The sequence below is a fragment of the Bos javanicus genome, chromosome 5, assembly GCF_032452875.1.
Source record: "Bos javanicus breed banteng chromosome 5, ARS-OSU_banteng_1.0, whole genome shotgun sequence".
Classification (NCBI taxonomy): Eukaryota; Metazoa; Chordata; class Mammalia; order Artiodactyla; family Bovidae; genus Bos; species Bos javanicus.
Genome location: NC_083872.1, coordinates 112,608,902 through 112,625,231, shown reverse-complemented (window position 1 = coordinate 112,625,231; position 16,330 = coordinate 112,608,902). Strand labels below are relative to the sequence as shown.

The 16,330-nt window shown below is 46.1% G+C and overlaps 1 protein-coding gene across 3 annotated transcripts; it reads right to left on the bottom strand.

Moving 5' to 3' along the window:
• Window positions 1-2,318: 2,318 nt before the first annotated feature.
• Window positions 2,319-15,315, bottom strand: RBX1 (ring-box 1). Of its 3 annotated transcripts, none has more exons than XM_061418628.1 (5): window positions 15,150-15,315; window positions 13,211-13,289; window positions 8,352-8,422; window positions 5,346-5,431; window positions 2,319-3,366 (listed from the first exon to the last, which is right to left on the bottom strand). In XM_061418628.1, exons 1-5 carry the CDS (start codon window positions 15,225-15,227, stop codon window positions 3,354-3,356), a joined length of 327 nt encoding a protein of 108 aa, XP_061274612.1. In that variant the 5' UTR covers window positions 15,228-15,315; the 3' UTR covers window positions 2,319-3,353. The 3 variants fall into 3 exon arrangements, with proteins under 3 accessions (XP_061274612.1, XP_061274611.1, XP_061274613.1); XM_061418627.1 differs by having other exon boundaries at window positions 8,250-8,422; window positions 15,150-15,270; XM_061418629.1 differs by lacking the exon at window positions 5,346-5,431 and having other exon boundaries at window positions 15,150-15,265.
• Window positions 15,316-16,330: the final 1,015 nt, after the last annotated feature.

The window sequence follows — 16,330 nt, the reverse complement described above, 5'->3', positions numbered from 1 at the left end:
TTCTCTGCTAAGTATAGGATGATAGGCTCTACTTTTGTGTAATGGTTAGTTTCATGTCTCAGAACGCAAAATGTAGAAACAATTAGTTTGAAAAATTGCTACTCTGAGGTTGCTCTGAAGAAAGTAGAAGAAAGGGGACACTTTGGTGAAAGACACCACGCTGTTTCAGACTTCATCATAGCCTGGGTTTAGCTAGAAATATGGTCTCACTTTGGGGGAGATTTCAAAAAGTTCGGAGAAAAGAGGACACTATGATGCTGGAGGCCCTAAAGGGAGGCAGGGGCCCTGACCCTGTTTAGAGGAGTCTGGGGGAGGGCTAGCCTCTCAGGTAACCCGGCACTGAGACAAGGGAGTAGGGAGGGGGACTGGATTGGGCAGGAGGTATTCTTGGAAGGACGGAGGTTCAAGCAAATCCAGCTGAAGCTTCCACATGGCACTGGGATGAGGTCAGAGGAGCTCATGCCAGGCTGGAAAGAGAGGAACAGAGATGGGGATGTGCTTTGCGGTTACAGGTCGTGTGAGGCTCTGTATGCCATGGGGTGAAGACCCAAGTAAGAGGGCAGGGCAGTGGGCTCAGTGGGGACAAGAGGCCCTCAAAAGGTGTTTCAACAGTAGGCTGAAAAATTGGTCCAAGCAGGAAGAAAATAAAAGGCATTGAAGGAAAAAATATCACAAGAGGGACTTCCCTGGTGGTCTAATGGTTAATGACTCCTTGCTTCAGGGGAAGGGGTTCAATCCCTGGTCAGGGAACTAAGATCCCACATGCCAAGCAGTGCAGCGAAAAAACAAACTGATCAAATAGGGGACAAAAACCGAGAAGAGAAAAGACAGGCAAAGGACTCTCAGAAGTATTCTGTTGGCTGAAGAAGTGAATAAAAAATGTCAGATGACATTTTCATAAAATGATGGGCTTTTTAGGACTGTTTTGAGAATGAATAAGGAAACAGTGTAGACGTACCTGGCAGGGGCAGGAGGGGATTAATGATGACAGTTGAGAACCAAAGGCCTGGGTGATCGTTGCAGCAGACTGGATACGGTAAGAAATGTTGGAGAGCTCACCGCAGCACAGGGCATGTTGGAGAATCAGGCTCGGAAAATGGGCAGCAACTGGGACCACAGCCAAAATGATGCCACAAAACTGGTCTGGGAAGGTGCTGGCTATTGAGGCTATTAAACACCGGCTGTCACAACCCATTTGGCTGTCTGCACTGGGCCTTGGGTGCTGCCAGTGCTGCTGCCCACAGCCACAAAGGATGGCAGCCCGAGTGTCTCTGATGGAGGTGGGGTACCCTACCTCTCCAGCTGCTTGGAAGCCGGAGGATCCGGGATGAGGCACGCTCGTCTACAATGGGAAGTGAACTCTGTCCATCAAGGTAGAGATTTCCCAGCTAGTGGAAGGGGCATCAGTCAAGTTAAAGATTTGTTTCAGGTTGTAGCAAGGAGACTAACGATAACAGTTGGAGAACTGCAATTGTTTTAGAGGAAAATGAAGACAGCCTGTGCTGTCAGTGGCGATGGGAATGGAGAAGAGGGTGCAGGTTGCAATGAGTGCTGCAGGTGAATGGAGTTTAATGACTACTTAGATGCAGAGGCGAAGGGAGAGCTCAGATGCCTCTGAATGCCTGTGGCTTCAGGAATTGAAGAGTTGCACCTCCATTAATCAGGCGAAGGTTTGATCCCTGGTCAGGGACTCCAGATCCCACAAGCTATAAGCATAGCCAAAAAAAGCAGCTGGTCTTTGTGAAAGAGCGATAGAGAGAATCCCAGCAGGGATGCCCTGGTTCTAGTTATTCATTCTTATGTCCAGCCCCTCTGTGTCCCTTTCTCCTTTCAGAGGACACAGCGCCCTGGCCCTCGCAAACATTCCATGACCTAAGCAGAAGCTGGAGTTGGCTGCTCTGCAACCAAGGGTCCTTATGGATACCCAGGCAGAACTCTGCAAATATGTGACGCCAGCTATGTGAAAACCGTTCTTCTGCATCGCTGAAGTGTTCCTGCAGTGTGAATGACCACCGGAAAGGGGTTTAAAGGAGGTGATTTCTGCCGAGGGTGGAAGGAACATCGACGGCACCAGCCGCCTGGCCCTGAGCACCTGCACAGTTGGCGGCCAAGTGGGGAAGCTGGGTTCTACCCAGGCTGGACCTCAAAGTTCTTACTTACTAAGCTAGAGGTTCTCAAACTTTTGAGTCTCAGGATCCCCTTATGACCTTAAACACTGACGAAACCAAAGAGTTTTTATGGGACTTGCATCTACAGATATTTACCACTGTGGAAATCAAACTGAGACATTTAAAAGACTTTAAAAGAACAAAAATCCATCACGTTAACATAAATATTTTTATTCAAAGTTAGTTTTTCAAAACAGAAGTTAGAAGAGTGGCACCGTTTTACATTTTTGCAAATCTTTTTTATATCTGACTTAGCAGAAGACAGCTGGATTCGCTGCTCTGCGTCTTCATTCAATACGTTGCTTTGGTTGAAGGAAAAAAAGAAAAACTGGCCTTTTACAGACATGCAGCCAGAAAAGGAACTTCGTGAACCTCCTGAAAGTGTTTCTATTACTCCCACAAGTCCTCAGCACACACTTTGAGAATCACTGCAGTAAATTAACCCTCCTCTTAAAGGCTAAGAGACTGAAGTAGTGTTAAAACTGGCAGTTCCGTTCACGGCCAAGGCATTTTAAACAAATTACAAAGGGTGGTGGTGGAGAAGGGAAACCTGAATTCTCCCGTTAACTCTAAATGACACTGATTTCCAATTTGAGTTCACACATTACTCCACTGCCAGCCAAGATAACATATTTTTTTTCAAGTTAACTTTTCTAAACTAGAATGAGAAAGCGACACGTCATACACAAAGTTAACACCTGAACAGCGTTCTCACAGTTTATAAGGCCTCTTTCTGTGCCCAGATGATCCTGTTTAGTCCTTGGCAGCCACTTCACGGAGGAGGAAGAGCTCGGAGCAGAGAGACCACTCGCCCAAGATCACCATCAGCAGCCAGGCTGTGGACCAGGCTTCCTCGAGACCAAGCGACGTGCTCGCAGGACGATCCTGCTTTGGCTCTGATGAACAAATGTCTCACTTTCAAAACCTGGCCTTCCACCCTAGAAAGGGGCGGGAGGGCTCTTTACTTGCATTCACTTTTTGCACATACACAAGAGACAGCGTCTGTTCTAGAATCCAACTGGATTTTATTTGACACAGAATACAGTATGGCTGCCGGAATAGCAAACTGAAAAGACAAAGCAGAAGAGACACGGTTCTATCTAACTTATAATTAAGTAACAGGAGGGCAAGTCATTCAGTGGATAACAAAAAAACAGTTGAGCTTGATCGAAGAATTCTCTTTTTCTAGTGCCCATACCTGGAAGACAAAGTAAATTATTAATTCATTCCTTATTGTGATTCCCTGTTTGAGACTGTAACACCTGCTAAAAATATATCCGCCAATCTGGTTAAAACTTTGAAGACTGGGTTACAACCCTGGTCTCTGCCCGTTTCAGCCTACCAGCCTCCTGTAACATTGTCCCTACCACCCTGTTCATAGTGATGGTCCCCCACTCAACTGTACCCGCCTGACTCTTTCCAGGTGCCAGGCAGATGCAGGGCAGTAACAGGGAGGAGTCACAGCTGATGCTTGTGAAAGGGAGCTGCACCTGATGGCCAGTAAGTGGCTAAGACAGCTTGAATCCTCTGCCCCCCTCCCTGTGGGCCGCCTCTTCCCCTCAACTCCCGTACTCGGGCTAGTTTAGGGTAAGGCTCGTACACAGAACAGTAACCGAACAGCCTTCAGTGTCAAAATCTATCACCAGTTCCAATGACAGCCCTGAGTCCACTGAGCACCACAGAAAGAGAACTGTCAAGAAACTAGGTGTGGATCTCAGGGCCTTTCTGATTTCCCCAGAGGCCAAAATTTGGCTCCAGAAAGATTATAACCAATGACAGGACATTTTTTCCACATATAAGATTTCTTGAACACAGAATCCATTATTATCTTAATCTTTTGTCCTGGTTCTTAGCGGGTAGTTCACCTCTGATGAAAATACTTCGTTACACAGATGGAGACCAGGGCACCAGAACTCTGCATCACTGCTGCCATCATCCTGAAAGGCTGCTAGATTCTTTAAGCACTCCTTATAAGAAATTCGCTTAAATATTCTCTAAAAAAGTCCTCACAGGGTAGAGCTCCAGCTTGTTAGTGAGAATAACCTGGAAGTTATCCATCAGATTAAAGCATGCTGAAATGAAATTTGCTTCTTATGAATTTGTTTTCCCAGGGCACTCATAACCACAGCCAGGCAAAGTCACCAGCTGGATAAAGCGACAGGGCCAAGCCCAGCAGGGGGACTCTTCACACCCCCACTTCTTAGGCTCAGCCCTGGGCACGCGTACGGGCTACGTGAGACAGTTTTGGTCCGAAACGGCACCCTGAGCCTGCTCCACGGCACAGTCAATTACAAAGTCCTCTCGAGAACTTCGAAAATCCCCCTTTCCGTTAAAAATTTGATAAATTAACTGAAAATTCAACAGATAAAAAAGTGTTTCACAGAAAAACACAACAGGCATAAAAACATGAAAAGCGGCCCAACTTTACTCAAAGTTTTAAAATATACAATTGAAAACTGATTTTCACCTGTCAGTAGCTAAGATGAAAACGTCTGATAACAGAGCACTGGCAAGAAATGGAGAATGCAGTCTTCTGCTTCACTGTTTGTAGGGGCTGTGAATTAGTACATATTCTTGGGAAAGGAAAAAATCTGACACTATCAAAAAATAGAAACATACATACTCTTAAACCAGAAATTCCTCTTTTAGGAATTACTAGTCCAGACCGACCATTTGAATTTTTGAAAATTTGCATGCCATGTATTAATTACACGCTACTACAATTAACAGCAGCAACAATAATGATTTAGTTGAGATAGCCATAAACCCTGTATCAGAATTAATCCCTGTGAGATAAACCAATGAAACAGGATATAATTCTAGCCCAAAGCAAAGACAGGTGACATTAGTTAGCCCCTGGAGCCTTATTATTGATGTGATTGTGGAAATATTTAATAGCTTGCAAAATGAGAATTTGCAAGCTTCTACTACTACGTCCAAAGACCCTACCTAGATGGCTGGCAAACTCTAGGCTGCAAGTTTCTAATGTTGGTTCACCTTATGCGTTTTAAACAGACACGAGTCCTTGTCTAACCGAAAGCTAGTTTACGAACCGAGCATGTTTTATGTCTTCATCTTCTAAAACTGTGCACCCTCCAGCTTGACGTGAGTCCAAGAATGGCACTGACCACACAGCCCAACCTTACGTACAAAGTGGAAACAGCCAGGGACACCTACTTTTGGAACTCCCACTCTCTGTTGTCCAACGGACACACCTGCCGTGTTTTGAGCCAGCGAGAGATGCAGTGGAAGTGAAAAGCATGCTGGAAGAAAAGATACATTTTATTAAAAATAATTCTGTGCAGGCTCAGCCGTCTACGGACAATACGTCTCAAGGGGAGCAGGGTGGTGATATACAGCGGCTGGAGAACCAAGGAAGGCAACACACAATGGGAGACAAGAAGTCTACGAGGGGTTACACCCGGTTAGGTACCAGGCCATGGCCCACGAAACGTTTGCGAGGCTTCGTTCCTACCAAATGAAGCACACGTTTAGGACGCATGGTGGGTGTTCACGCAATGAGGTCTCTTCCCCTTTCCTAAGGTAAGATGGAGTGGGGCTCCCTGGGTCTTGTCGGCCTGGAGGGGAGGCTTGCTTTCCTCACACACAGGCAAAAGGAGGCCCTCAATCATCCGCACATTTCAAATTGCCCACTCTTGGTCTCCAGCTCCCTCCCCATCCTGGAGAAGGGAACCCCAGGAGGAGAGGGTTCTCCTTAGCACATGGCAGTGCATCACTCCCGCCAACCACCCAGAACTGCGATGGGCACGTCCCCGACCTTCCACACCCAGCTCAACACTGCCCAAAGGACTGTATTTGTAGATTTGCTCATAGAGGCATTGATATTACAAAAGCTTGGTACTTAACAAGCCTCTAGTAGTGGGTGAGACTTTGTCTTAAAAAAGGAATCAGATAAAAAAAATCAGGGTAAGAGGAAGCAGTGTGATGGGCATTCTGCATGCAAGCAGCTGGAAGAGCATCAAAGGGCTGGTTCCATGATCCAGATGGGAAGTAAAAGGGCGAAAGCACCAAGAACGCTGGGCGCTGACAGGGAATGAGGGGTTGGCCTTTGGGTTTGGGGAAAAGCAAAGTCTGTGCGTGTTAGGGACATGCAGATGCTGATCACAGCACTTCTGCAATGATGCTTATCCTCCAGCCCTGCTCGTGTGAGCAGCATCAGGATGGAGCAACAAGGGTCCCTGCATCTGAGCCACGACGGGTCGGCTGAGGTGGGGACTGGGGAGAAGTGCTGACACCCCAACACACAATGAAAGTTTGGGCAGGCCTGGCTTACAGCCCTGAAACCTGGTCAGTGTGTCTACCCAAACATGCATGGAACTTAAAGAATCATAATGTGGATTATCATCTGTGAAAACTGACTTTCCACACAGACAGAAACAGAATGCAGTGATGAAGACTAGAGTCCATACTAGTGCACTGGGGCTACTCAGAGGGACAAAGACTCCCAAAGTGATGGCCCTTTGCAAGATCCTTTTCGTCCTGATGCTCACCTGACTTACGGTGAAAAAGAGGAAAAACAACATTTCCAAAGGGCAGAAAATGGAGGCATTTTTTCAATCCCCAGGCAATGGGGACAGGCTCACCTAAGGGCATTCAGGACCCCCTTCTCCCTCCCAGCTGCCCCCCTAGGCTCTTTGCCAGTGTTCAGGGTCCTTGTACTTGCGCCCCACCCTGAAGACGGAGGGAAAGAGGGGCTGCAAATGAGGCTGCTGGGCCAGGACAGCACCCCTGAACATCCTCGATCCCAGCTTTCCTCCTGCCAACAATCTAAGACCTATCAATGGACGTACCCAGCAGCCTCAAAACGCACTGCCTCGTGCTTTACACTTAACAGGAGGGCTATGAACACCTATCACCTCACTGGAGCCTGCAGCAACCCTGCCAAGCGTGACGGGTATCACCATCTTCATTTTACAGACGTGAAACTGAAGCCCAGATGAGTTAAGTGACGTGCCTAATTCACAGAGCCAGTCAGTGTCATAGAAGACCCAACCCGGGAACCCAGGACTAGTCCAAGGCTTCAGGCACACCTGCTGCTCTTCCTGGTGGCAGGTTCTCTGAGTGTGACTCTCCTGAGTCAAATTTAAGGAGCAGCGCACTGCTTTTCCTTCCACCACAAAGTGACATGGTTCTCACTCTACACCTGGATGCCACAGAGAGCCAAGAGCCCAATATGCTTTATTCTTTATCCTCGAAGGTGGCACATGCAGTCCCTTGACCAACAGGAGCTACTGTGAGACTGCCAAAGGGACCTGCAGGAGGTATTCTAGGCACTTTTTTTTTGAGCAGAGAAAAAGGTTTATTGCAGGGCCATGCAAGGAGATGGGTGGCTCATGCCCCACCCAAACCCTGAACTCCTCTAAGCATCTTTTTTTAAACATAAAATCATTTCATCCTGATTATGATGCTAAGCAGTATACTAACAGCTCCACTTCATATGAGGCTTAGAGGGGCCAATACCTTGCCCGCAGCTGCCTAGCAAGTCAGTCACAGAGACAGGGAGTGGTGGTCTGACTCGAGTGTGGCTTCTTAGGCCTGTGTCATGCTGGGAGCTCTCTGTCCCGTGGGCACAGGACACCCGGACAGGACATTTTTAGCTCATATGACTGGGACTACATGGCTATAAGGATGAATTTTTAACGTGCTGGAAATAACATATTTCATGTCTATTATCCTTCACAGCTGTCACTCCCTGGAAGGCTGTACATTCAGTCCAACGAGGCTGCACAAAACATTTCTGTCACGAAGCACATTTAAAAAAAAAACCCAAATGCTAACTTGGTACATCTGCCCCCTCCACCCCGACCCCCCAGCAACATACACAGGAATGCTCAATTTATTCACCTAACTTAGTTCCACAAGACACTCAGCCTTTAAGAAAATCTGATAATTGTGCCGTAGGCTTTGAAGTCAATTCTCAAAGATAAAGCCCAACAATGTTGCTGCGGATGCTGGTATACTTCATAGCTGAGACAAACTGCTGCCTCTATAACTAATACTTTTTACAGGTGAATAGTACAATGGTTTTATATGCCTTTTTTTTTTTTGCTATCTGTGTACCTTTGTGGAGAAAGGTGGGCTAGTCTTTTTTTCCCTAGTTACAAGATGGGCAGGCAGGAGAAGCGGTACAAGCCACGCTGGGAGGAAAAGATATTGCCTTACGTTACAGACGCCCCACGCCACGGTGCACTCTTCAGAAGTAGCGGACGCCTGGTTGGCTTGACATTCTATGCCTGTGGGAACAAGAGCGACACGATCACTGGCCCCACGAGCAACCACCTTTGACCTCCAGTGGCTCTACCCACACGTGAGGACATGACAGGGCAGGGGGTGATGATGATGGCCTCAACTGGAACAGAATCTCAAGTGGTTAATTAGTCATAATTGTTTTTTAATGAATGTGGAAAGGGGTGATGAACAGAGAAGGCAGAGCTGACTTAACAGCACGCTTTGCAAAGAATTCCTCCCCTGATTCAAAAACAGAGCAACGCAGCAAAGGGCGCTTTCTAAGTCTCAACGTGACCTGACTTGTCCAAATGACAGTGATTCCTCATAATGTGGTAAATTTAGTAAATTTTTAAAGCCACCTCCTAACTCTTGGTGTTCTGAGAACTGGCATCTTCTCTACGCGGGGTGAATGTTTGCTGTTGGGCCCTTACACCACCCAGGTTTGCCACATGAAAGCCTCAGTGACAAGCTCCAGTCCCTGAAGGAGTCAGGCAGACACATGGAGCTGGGACAGAGCAAATAAAAGGGGTGTAGAGGGCTGCGGATGCTCTGTGCAAGGACATCACAACTCAGGTCCTCAAAGCGCTGTCAGCACAGCAAGTTTGTGAGGCCGACAGGTTGGAGAATTGGGGTCACCAGCTGTGATGCTTACTCTCCCGAGACATTTCTGACCAGTGAGTGGAACAAATTACTGCAAACTACCCGAATATCCATTTTAGAGGGGGAAGGGAGAGAACTTAAATGGAATGAAAATTTGACTGAGATCAAGAAAGGATGAGTAAAGCTCTATTGGGGATAAATATTCCAAGAACAAAAATTACTAACGTGTAATTTGCTTTCTCTGAAGGTGGTAACTAAATGGAGTCTTCTTTCTGATGAATAAAAAGCTTCGGGAAAGACTATTTAATAGGAGGCAATTATTTCAAACTTTCATAGGTGGAAGATAGTAAAACTGTAAGAAAATAATGCTGAGATGTTAACTTGGTCTTGGGAAGTGATATATAACATAATAATGCTTTTCCTGAATGGCAAAGGATCTGAAATCACAGAACTTCTTTGCTACCCAGATTCAGTTTAAAGAGAGTAACTGGTTTTCCTTCTGAAAAAAGTGGAGAACCTAGGGTCTATGTCATATATTCAAAATACATAGTGGGAACTTCCTTGGTGGGCCAGTGGCTGAGACTTTGTGTTCCCAATGCAGGGGGCCTGGTTTGATTCCTGGTCAGGGGACTAGATCCCACATGTTGCAACTAAGACCTGGTATAGCCCAATAAATAAATGAAGATTTTAAAATATTAAAAAAAAAAAAAAAGAATGCATGGGGTCTGTGAATGTACCCTGTTCAAAGAGATGGCAGAGAAAAGAAAATCTGATGTTCTTCAAGTGGAATCCTCTCACTTAGATGTGGACCATGTATTAAGAAATTAGCTAAGTAAGAGGCACAATTATTACTATTTAATAATGAAACTCTTTCAAAGTATATTACCATGTTTAAATTTTTCTAGGCCTACATATGTTTAGGGGGCTGTCTTTCTATGCCAAGTGCAAACTAGGCTCTCAGTACTTGAATAAGGAAACAAAAATGGCTTCTATAAATAGAGAGAATGGGGGCCAAATATGTATCTATTCTTTATCAGAAAATTCTTAACAAAGAACAACAATAAACTGTACAGCACAGGGAATATAGCAAACATTTTATAATAACGTCAAAGGGAGTACACACTATACTTTCAATCACTAGGCTGTACACCTGAAACTAATAAAATATTCTAAGTCAGCTACACTTTAACAATAATTTTAAAAAGCAGAAATAGGACTGCAATCTAGAATGCCAGATAAAAGGGGATAAGGCATGAAAAATTACTAAAGTGTTCTCAAAGATAAAATGTTTTCAAGCTTTCGGTTCAGAGAGTGAGCATAGGGGTTTAGTCGTTTGCTTAAACAGGGGAAGAAATTGCTCACTGTCAGCCTAAAGCAGACAAAAAAGCAGCATGCAACAGGTTCTTATCAGACCCCTGCAAAGGCAGAAGTGTATTTCATGTGACTTACAAAGCTTGAGGACTTTAATACAAGGGCCATCACCACCAGAGGACTGCTAAAGAAGCAACAGCTTCTTCCCGGAAGTGAAGAGATTTCACCCTTTGAAAACACTGATGGATCTTTTTTGCGGTTTTAGGTTTTTGTGGTTTTAGGAAAAGACTAACTTATGGGCAAAGGCTGGGTCTAAGCACTTCTGGACAACCTTTTATCTGGGACAAGATTACCAGAGGTAATGGAGAAAATGACACCTAGCAGATTGCATTTTTCAGCAACTCTTAAAAGCACCAAGAAGCAGGGTAATGCAAAGTGAAGTCCGAGGCCATAGTAGGACATACAGTATCAATCTGGAGGCCAAAAGGGAAGTCTTCAGACCAAGAATGCTTTGCAGGTGGGTTCAACTGGAGCTCAGCCATAATTACTCATTTATTTACAACTATGTATATAATTATTCATTTAACGCCAGGCCGGAATTTGTTAGAAAATGGCCACTGCTAAATCAAGATTCTTATTTTCATCTTTAACGAAAAGTTTTTTTTACAAGAACCATAATTCATTTTTGAAAGGAAGACAAGTCTAGTTGTGGCGACCAGATTTCTCTTTAGTGTCTGTAATAAGCAGAAGGCTATGTTTCATAAGGGTAGAGACCCGAGCCCAGATGCTGTTTTATCCTGGAGCCTTGCAAAATGCCCAGGGTGTGAATATTCATCAAATAATAAAACACACGACGTGAAATCACTTTGTTATAGGAGTTCAATGCTCTCCCTCTGCACCCAACATTTAAAATATATGATAAAGCAGGTGTCTACCTAAGAGCCCACATCAACCCCTCAAGCGTTCAACACTAAGAGAAGACGGTATCAATGGCCTTTGTCTGTCACTGTCTTCTCAAGAAGTACATTCTCTTGCAACCAGAGACACACAATGACTTAATCACAAGAAGTTAAAAAAAAAAAAAAGTCAGGATTATATAAAATCATTAAGTATTTATAGAAGAGAGCCTCAAGAAACTAAAATTTTCTCTGGGAACAACTCCTTGTGAAAATGCACAGGCCCCCCCCCCCAAAAAAAGGGCAAGCATGTAATCAAAAACCCCACCCAAGCACATGTAGAACCGTACATGTGTTTTTCTGTGATGGGTCTTTTCTATCTCCATTAAACATCATGGTAGCTGCTGATCTGCTTTGACTGTTGTGTGAAAAAGTGTTAAAACAGGGTCAAAACTCAAAGACACCAAGGGCAGTAAACAACCAACACAGACCAAGACTACTTTCCAACGCAAAATATTTGCTTTGTGCTTTCCAAGTTGCAGTGATCACAGACTGGTCCCGTTTGTTTCTGTTCTTCACAGAGCAAGCACCTAGGGAGAAACTACTATGTACTAGAACACTACGCCCGATGCAGGAACACAGCTGTAAACAACATGGAATTATAAAGAGCCAACTAAGTTAAATGACTGCCACAGAATCTCAAAGGAAACTACAGGACATCTTGGAAACACTGAACAGAACTGTTCTAGCTTGTGTTTGTGTGTATGTAAGTACGGTCAGGGAAAACATCTATGAGCAAGTTTAAGGTGAGATCTGAAGACCAACTAGGGGCTAGTTCTGCATGACCTAATAAGTAGCCCTGGCCACGTATGGCTATTGAGCACCTGAAATGTGGCTAGTCTGAAATGAGACGCACTGGAAGTGTAAAATGCACTTGAAAACTTAGTACAAAAAAGACAAAAAGTAAAATATTTCGCTTTAAAATATTGATTACATGTTGAAATTTAAAGTATCCTGGATATAGGATAAAATACAAATCATCTGTTTATTAACATGAGTATCAGAAAACATTAAATTATGTATGTGCCTGCATTTTTGACTTACACTTAGACAGTGCTGAGTCAGATAAAGATAGGTGGAGAGTGGTAGAGAAGAGATGGAGAAGATTCAAACAGGATATATAAGGGTTCTAAACAAGAGCATGGGCACTTCAAGAATGGAGAGAAAGTCAGAGGAACTACCAGAGTAAAGCAGGACAGCGGCTCAAGAGAAAGCCGGAGAGACAGGTAAGTCATTTAAAACTAAGTTACAACTTCAGTTCTAGAAAGCTGCACATTCTTTGCGCTATTTCTGATTTCAATCAAACCATTTTAGTATCTGGATGAAAAAAGGACTGTTCCTGGTGTGACCAACGTTCTGGCCCGTTACTCTAAGGATACTAACTTCCATCAACAATTAAACCAAACCTGCTACGTGTTGCCCACTATGTGTAATGAAATATGTGGAAATTGAAATGAAATTTCTTTAGAGCAATGAACTGACTACCGAGGTGTCGGCAGTGATGTCCTCTCACTACATTTGGGGCTAACACTGAAAATCCACTCTTGGGCCTCTTTTCGTCATAAATTTCCCCCAGCAAAAACTAGTGCTGGACAGAACGTTTTAGCTCAAAGTTAATTTTCTTTCCTTCACTGTTTTTGCCTTTGAGTGTGGTTACATGATGGGAAATAGGATATAGTCAACAGGACCTGGGTGTCCACAATTCATTCTAAATGTGGCCCTGCCATCTTTAGGTTGAGCAGATTTATTCTGAGAGATGGGTATGCCTGCAGGATATCATAAAAAGCTACTTTATTTGAAACTAGATGTAGAAGGCCCCAAATGCTCTGACTATATTTCTTTGTGGAGAAGAAAATTGGTCACATCAGGATAGCCGCAATCTCTGTAACCTTTTCAACTCCCCCCCATCCTCCTTCAATTACTTACAAAGATCCATAATGTGGTTCCTGCAGATGGCACAGTTATCAACCACAATATCCCAGGCCCAGAGGGCTACTGCATTCCACTGCAAAGAGAAAAGGGAGAACAATGCACTCCACTCCTCGTAACATAGACACACACACGACACAAACCACACACACGCTCTAGGATTTCATGCTGCACTTATCATCTTTTTGGCTACAAGGGCCACTAAACAAAAGAGCTGCTGGATATCACCTTACTCTCATTTATTATTTCAGAGAGCAAGGGCTACACTATGCACACCCATTCTCCCAACAGTTGAGTATATGAACACAGAAATGAATGTCATCTTTTAATTTTTACCTACAGTTTAGGTGGCCATGTCAATGCAAACAGATCAGGAATGATGTTTAAGTGCCTGTTTTAGGTCTAATAATCACAAACCTTAATTATTGCGCAGGCTCTCCTGGCAGTTGCAGGAGAGCTCAATTTCTGTATAAATGAATATCTGCTCTTCAAGGCAACTCTGGAACCAGGAATAGGGGAAAGCAAGGAACAGAATGAACTAAAATGATGACTGGATCATAAAACGGGTAATCATGGGATAAGCGGATAACCAATCACCCAGTGTCAGTACACACCAAGGTCATCACTTAAATCTTACAAGATAATTGCACAACAAACTTTACAATTTTGTTTCCTATCTGCTTAGACTATTATATTAATTTCCGCAAGAGTTTATCTAAAAGTAGCATTTAAGTAACTCAACCTTCTGACTTCCGCAATTATAAATATTCCCAAACTCCTTTTCATCCACGAATCTGGTGCCACTTCCTAAACCTGCATCTCTTTCCAGCCTAATTCTCAGTGTCTGGTAACTTCTTCAGTACTTTTCACACGACAGCTTCAACTTGGAGGGGAAAAAAAAAAAATCCTACTTCTATTCTTCAATATGGCTGCTGGCTGTACCTGAACATGCAGTGCCCACAATGAAACGACAAAAAGCACCAGGAGGGGGAAAACTGTCAGGGTCTAGCCAGATGTTGCAGGAACAACATCTTCCCTATTTCAGAGTCTTCATTTTGTACATATTTGTTTTACCTTAGTTGGGAATCGGCACTTTACTCCCAAACTGTACAGTTGCAAACAACCGTAAGGCATTTCATGCAAAAAGACACGTTCCACACATTTCTGCTTTTCCATTTCTACCAGGTCGTTCGCAACTAGTACTCAACTCTCGCTAAATGACACAAGGTTTGAGCTCACATTTTCTTTTTAACGAATTCCACCATGCTTTTTTTTTTTTTTGGACAGGGGGTTTCTGGATATGACCGCAGGACCGGGGCAGCTTTGTGACAAACCTACAGACCTCTTAGAAGAGCCAAGAGTTACACTCGAGACACTTTCAACTTGGCAGGGGCGAGGGCCGGAGAGGGCTAATGGAGGCCTCGGTTAGGCGAACACCAGGTCGTGGTCCGTCAGAGGAACTCCAAGTTTCGCACAGGGGCAGGGCACGGAGATGTCCAGCCCGGGTCCTCAGAGGCCTCCAATGCGGTAGGACCTCAGGTTCCTGGCTTTCGCCGCACTGCCCCCATCCTCCACCCGCCGCAAGCCTCCGACTCCCCCCTTCCACCCACCCCACCCGCTCTTTCCCCACCCCTCCGCCACTCCAGTGACAGCTCAAGCGCTTGGCTCCTGCAGCCAAGTCGCAACCGCGCTATCTCAATAAGCACTTCCGTGATTGGCCCCTCAGCCTCTGAAGGAAACCTACACCGCCACGGACAGTGGGCCGCAGCCACGCCGATCAATCCTAAGGCCCGCCCCCTGGCTTCCTTTCCTGGTACCCTGTCCCAGGAACGCCCTGAAATGAAGCCCTTTCCTCCGCGCTTCGGTCATCCTCGGGCCTGCCAGCCAGATCCGCGCCTCTCTAGCTTCCCCGAGGAAGGCGCTGGCGAGACCCAACCTTTTTCACTTCAAAGCGCTTCTTGCCCGCGCCGCTGTTGGTGCCGCTCGGGGTATCCACATCCATCGCTGCCGCCATTTTGGAAACACAAGGCTGTCGGCCGGCTACTGCGCCTGCGCGCTAGCGCACGCCTCGCTTCCCCTCCCACCCTGGCACCTCCTCCCTCACCCCACCCCTCACTGGCGCGCTAGGGGCAGGTAGGGGCGGAGCGTGTAGCCACGCCCCTTAAAGGCGCTGGCGCTGGTTTCCCCCCCCAACCCTACCCCCTCACACACCTACCCCGCGTTAGCCGGGAGGAGGCGGAGGCCGGAGTGGCTGGGGCGGGGCGGGGCGGGGCCAGGCCGACGCAAGCGAGCCGGGTGGAGACGTTCGAAAGGACTCGCTCTTGTTGCCCTCCCCCGGGAAGCCCCCAGCCACACTCTGAGCTGGGGCGGCGGCTCCTTCCTCCGCCTGCACAGCGACCTGCTGCACCGGCTCCGCCTCTCGTTTCCCGGCGCCGCGCAGCACCCCCTGCCCGCCGGTCCTCGTCGCGTTCTTCCGGGGAAGGAGCAAGGGTGGGCGTCCCGCCTCCTGCTGCCGCTGAACCCGAGACCTCACACTGGGCTTTCCAGATACTGGTCGGCTTCTGAACCCTTCGGAGGTGCTTACCCTCCCTGAAAGGCCGTTCGATTTCCTGATTCCAATCCGGGAAATCCTCAGGATTCATTGGGAAGATGGTCTCCCCTCCTGCCCAGTGCCCTCCCCAGGACTGAACTGAACAGGCATTCTCCAGCCCTGCCTTCACCTGCCCATGAAGGAGGTGGACGGAAGAGGTTTAGGAGCTTGGGAGGTGCCGGCTCCAGCCTACCCCAAATATACCAGTCCGCCCTGGATGGGTCTGTGGTTAAAGTGCACGATTTCATCTTCACTCGCTTGAGCACACTCTTCTCATTCCTCAACGAGTGCTCATCTTTCTCCTTAATTTCGGCCCTCTTTCCTCTAGTTGCGCTATCATCGCATTTGAAGTCGCTGCACTTTTTGAAGTATTTGTGTGAGGTGTTTGCCACTTATTGTTACTGATCATTCCTTAACCGCAAAAGCACCTGTACTTTGTCACCCTCCCATCTCTAGATCAGGCTCCACTTTTTCATCTCTAATCCTGCAGAGGTATGTCTCTGCTCGATCACTCTTAAATCTTGTTT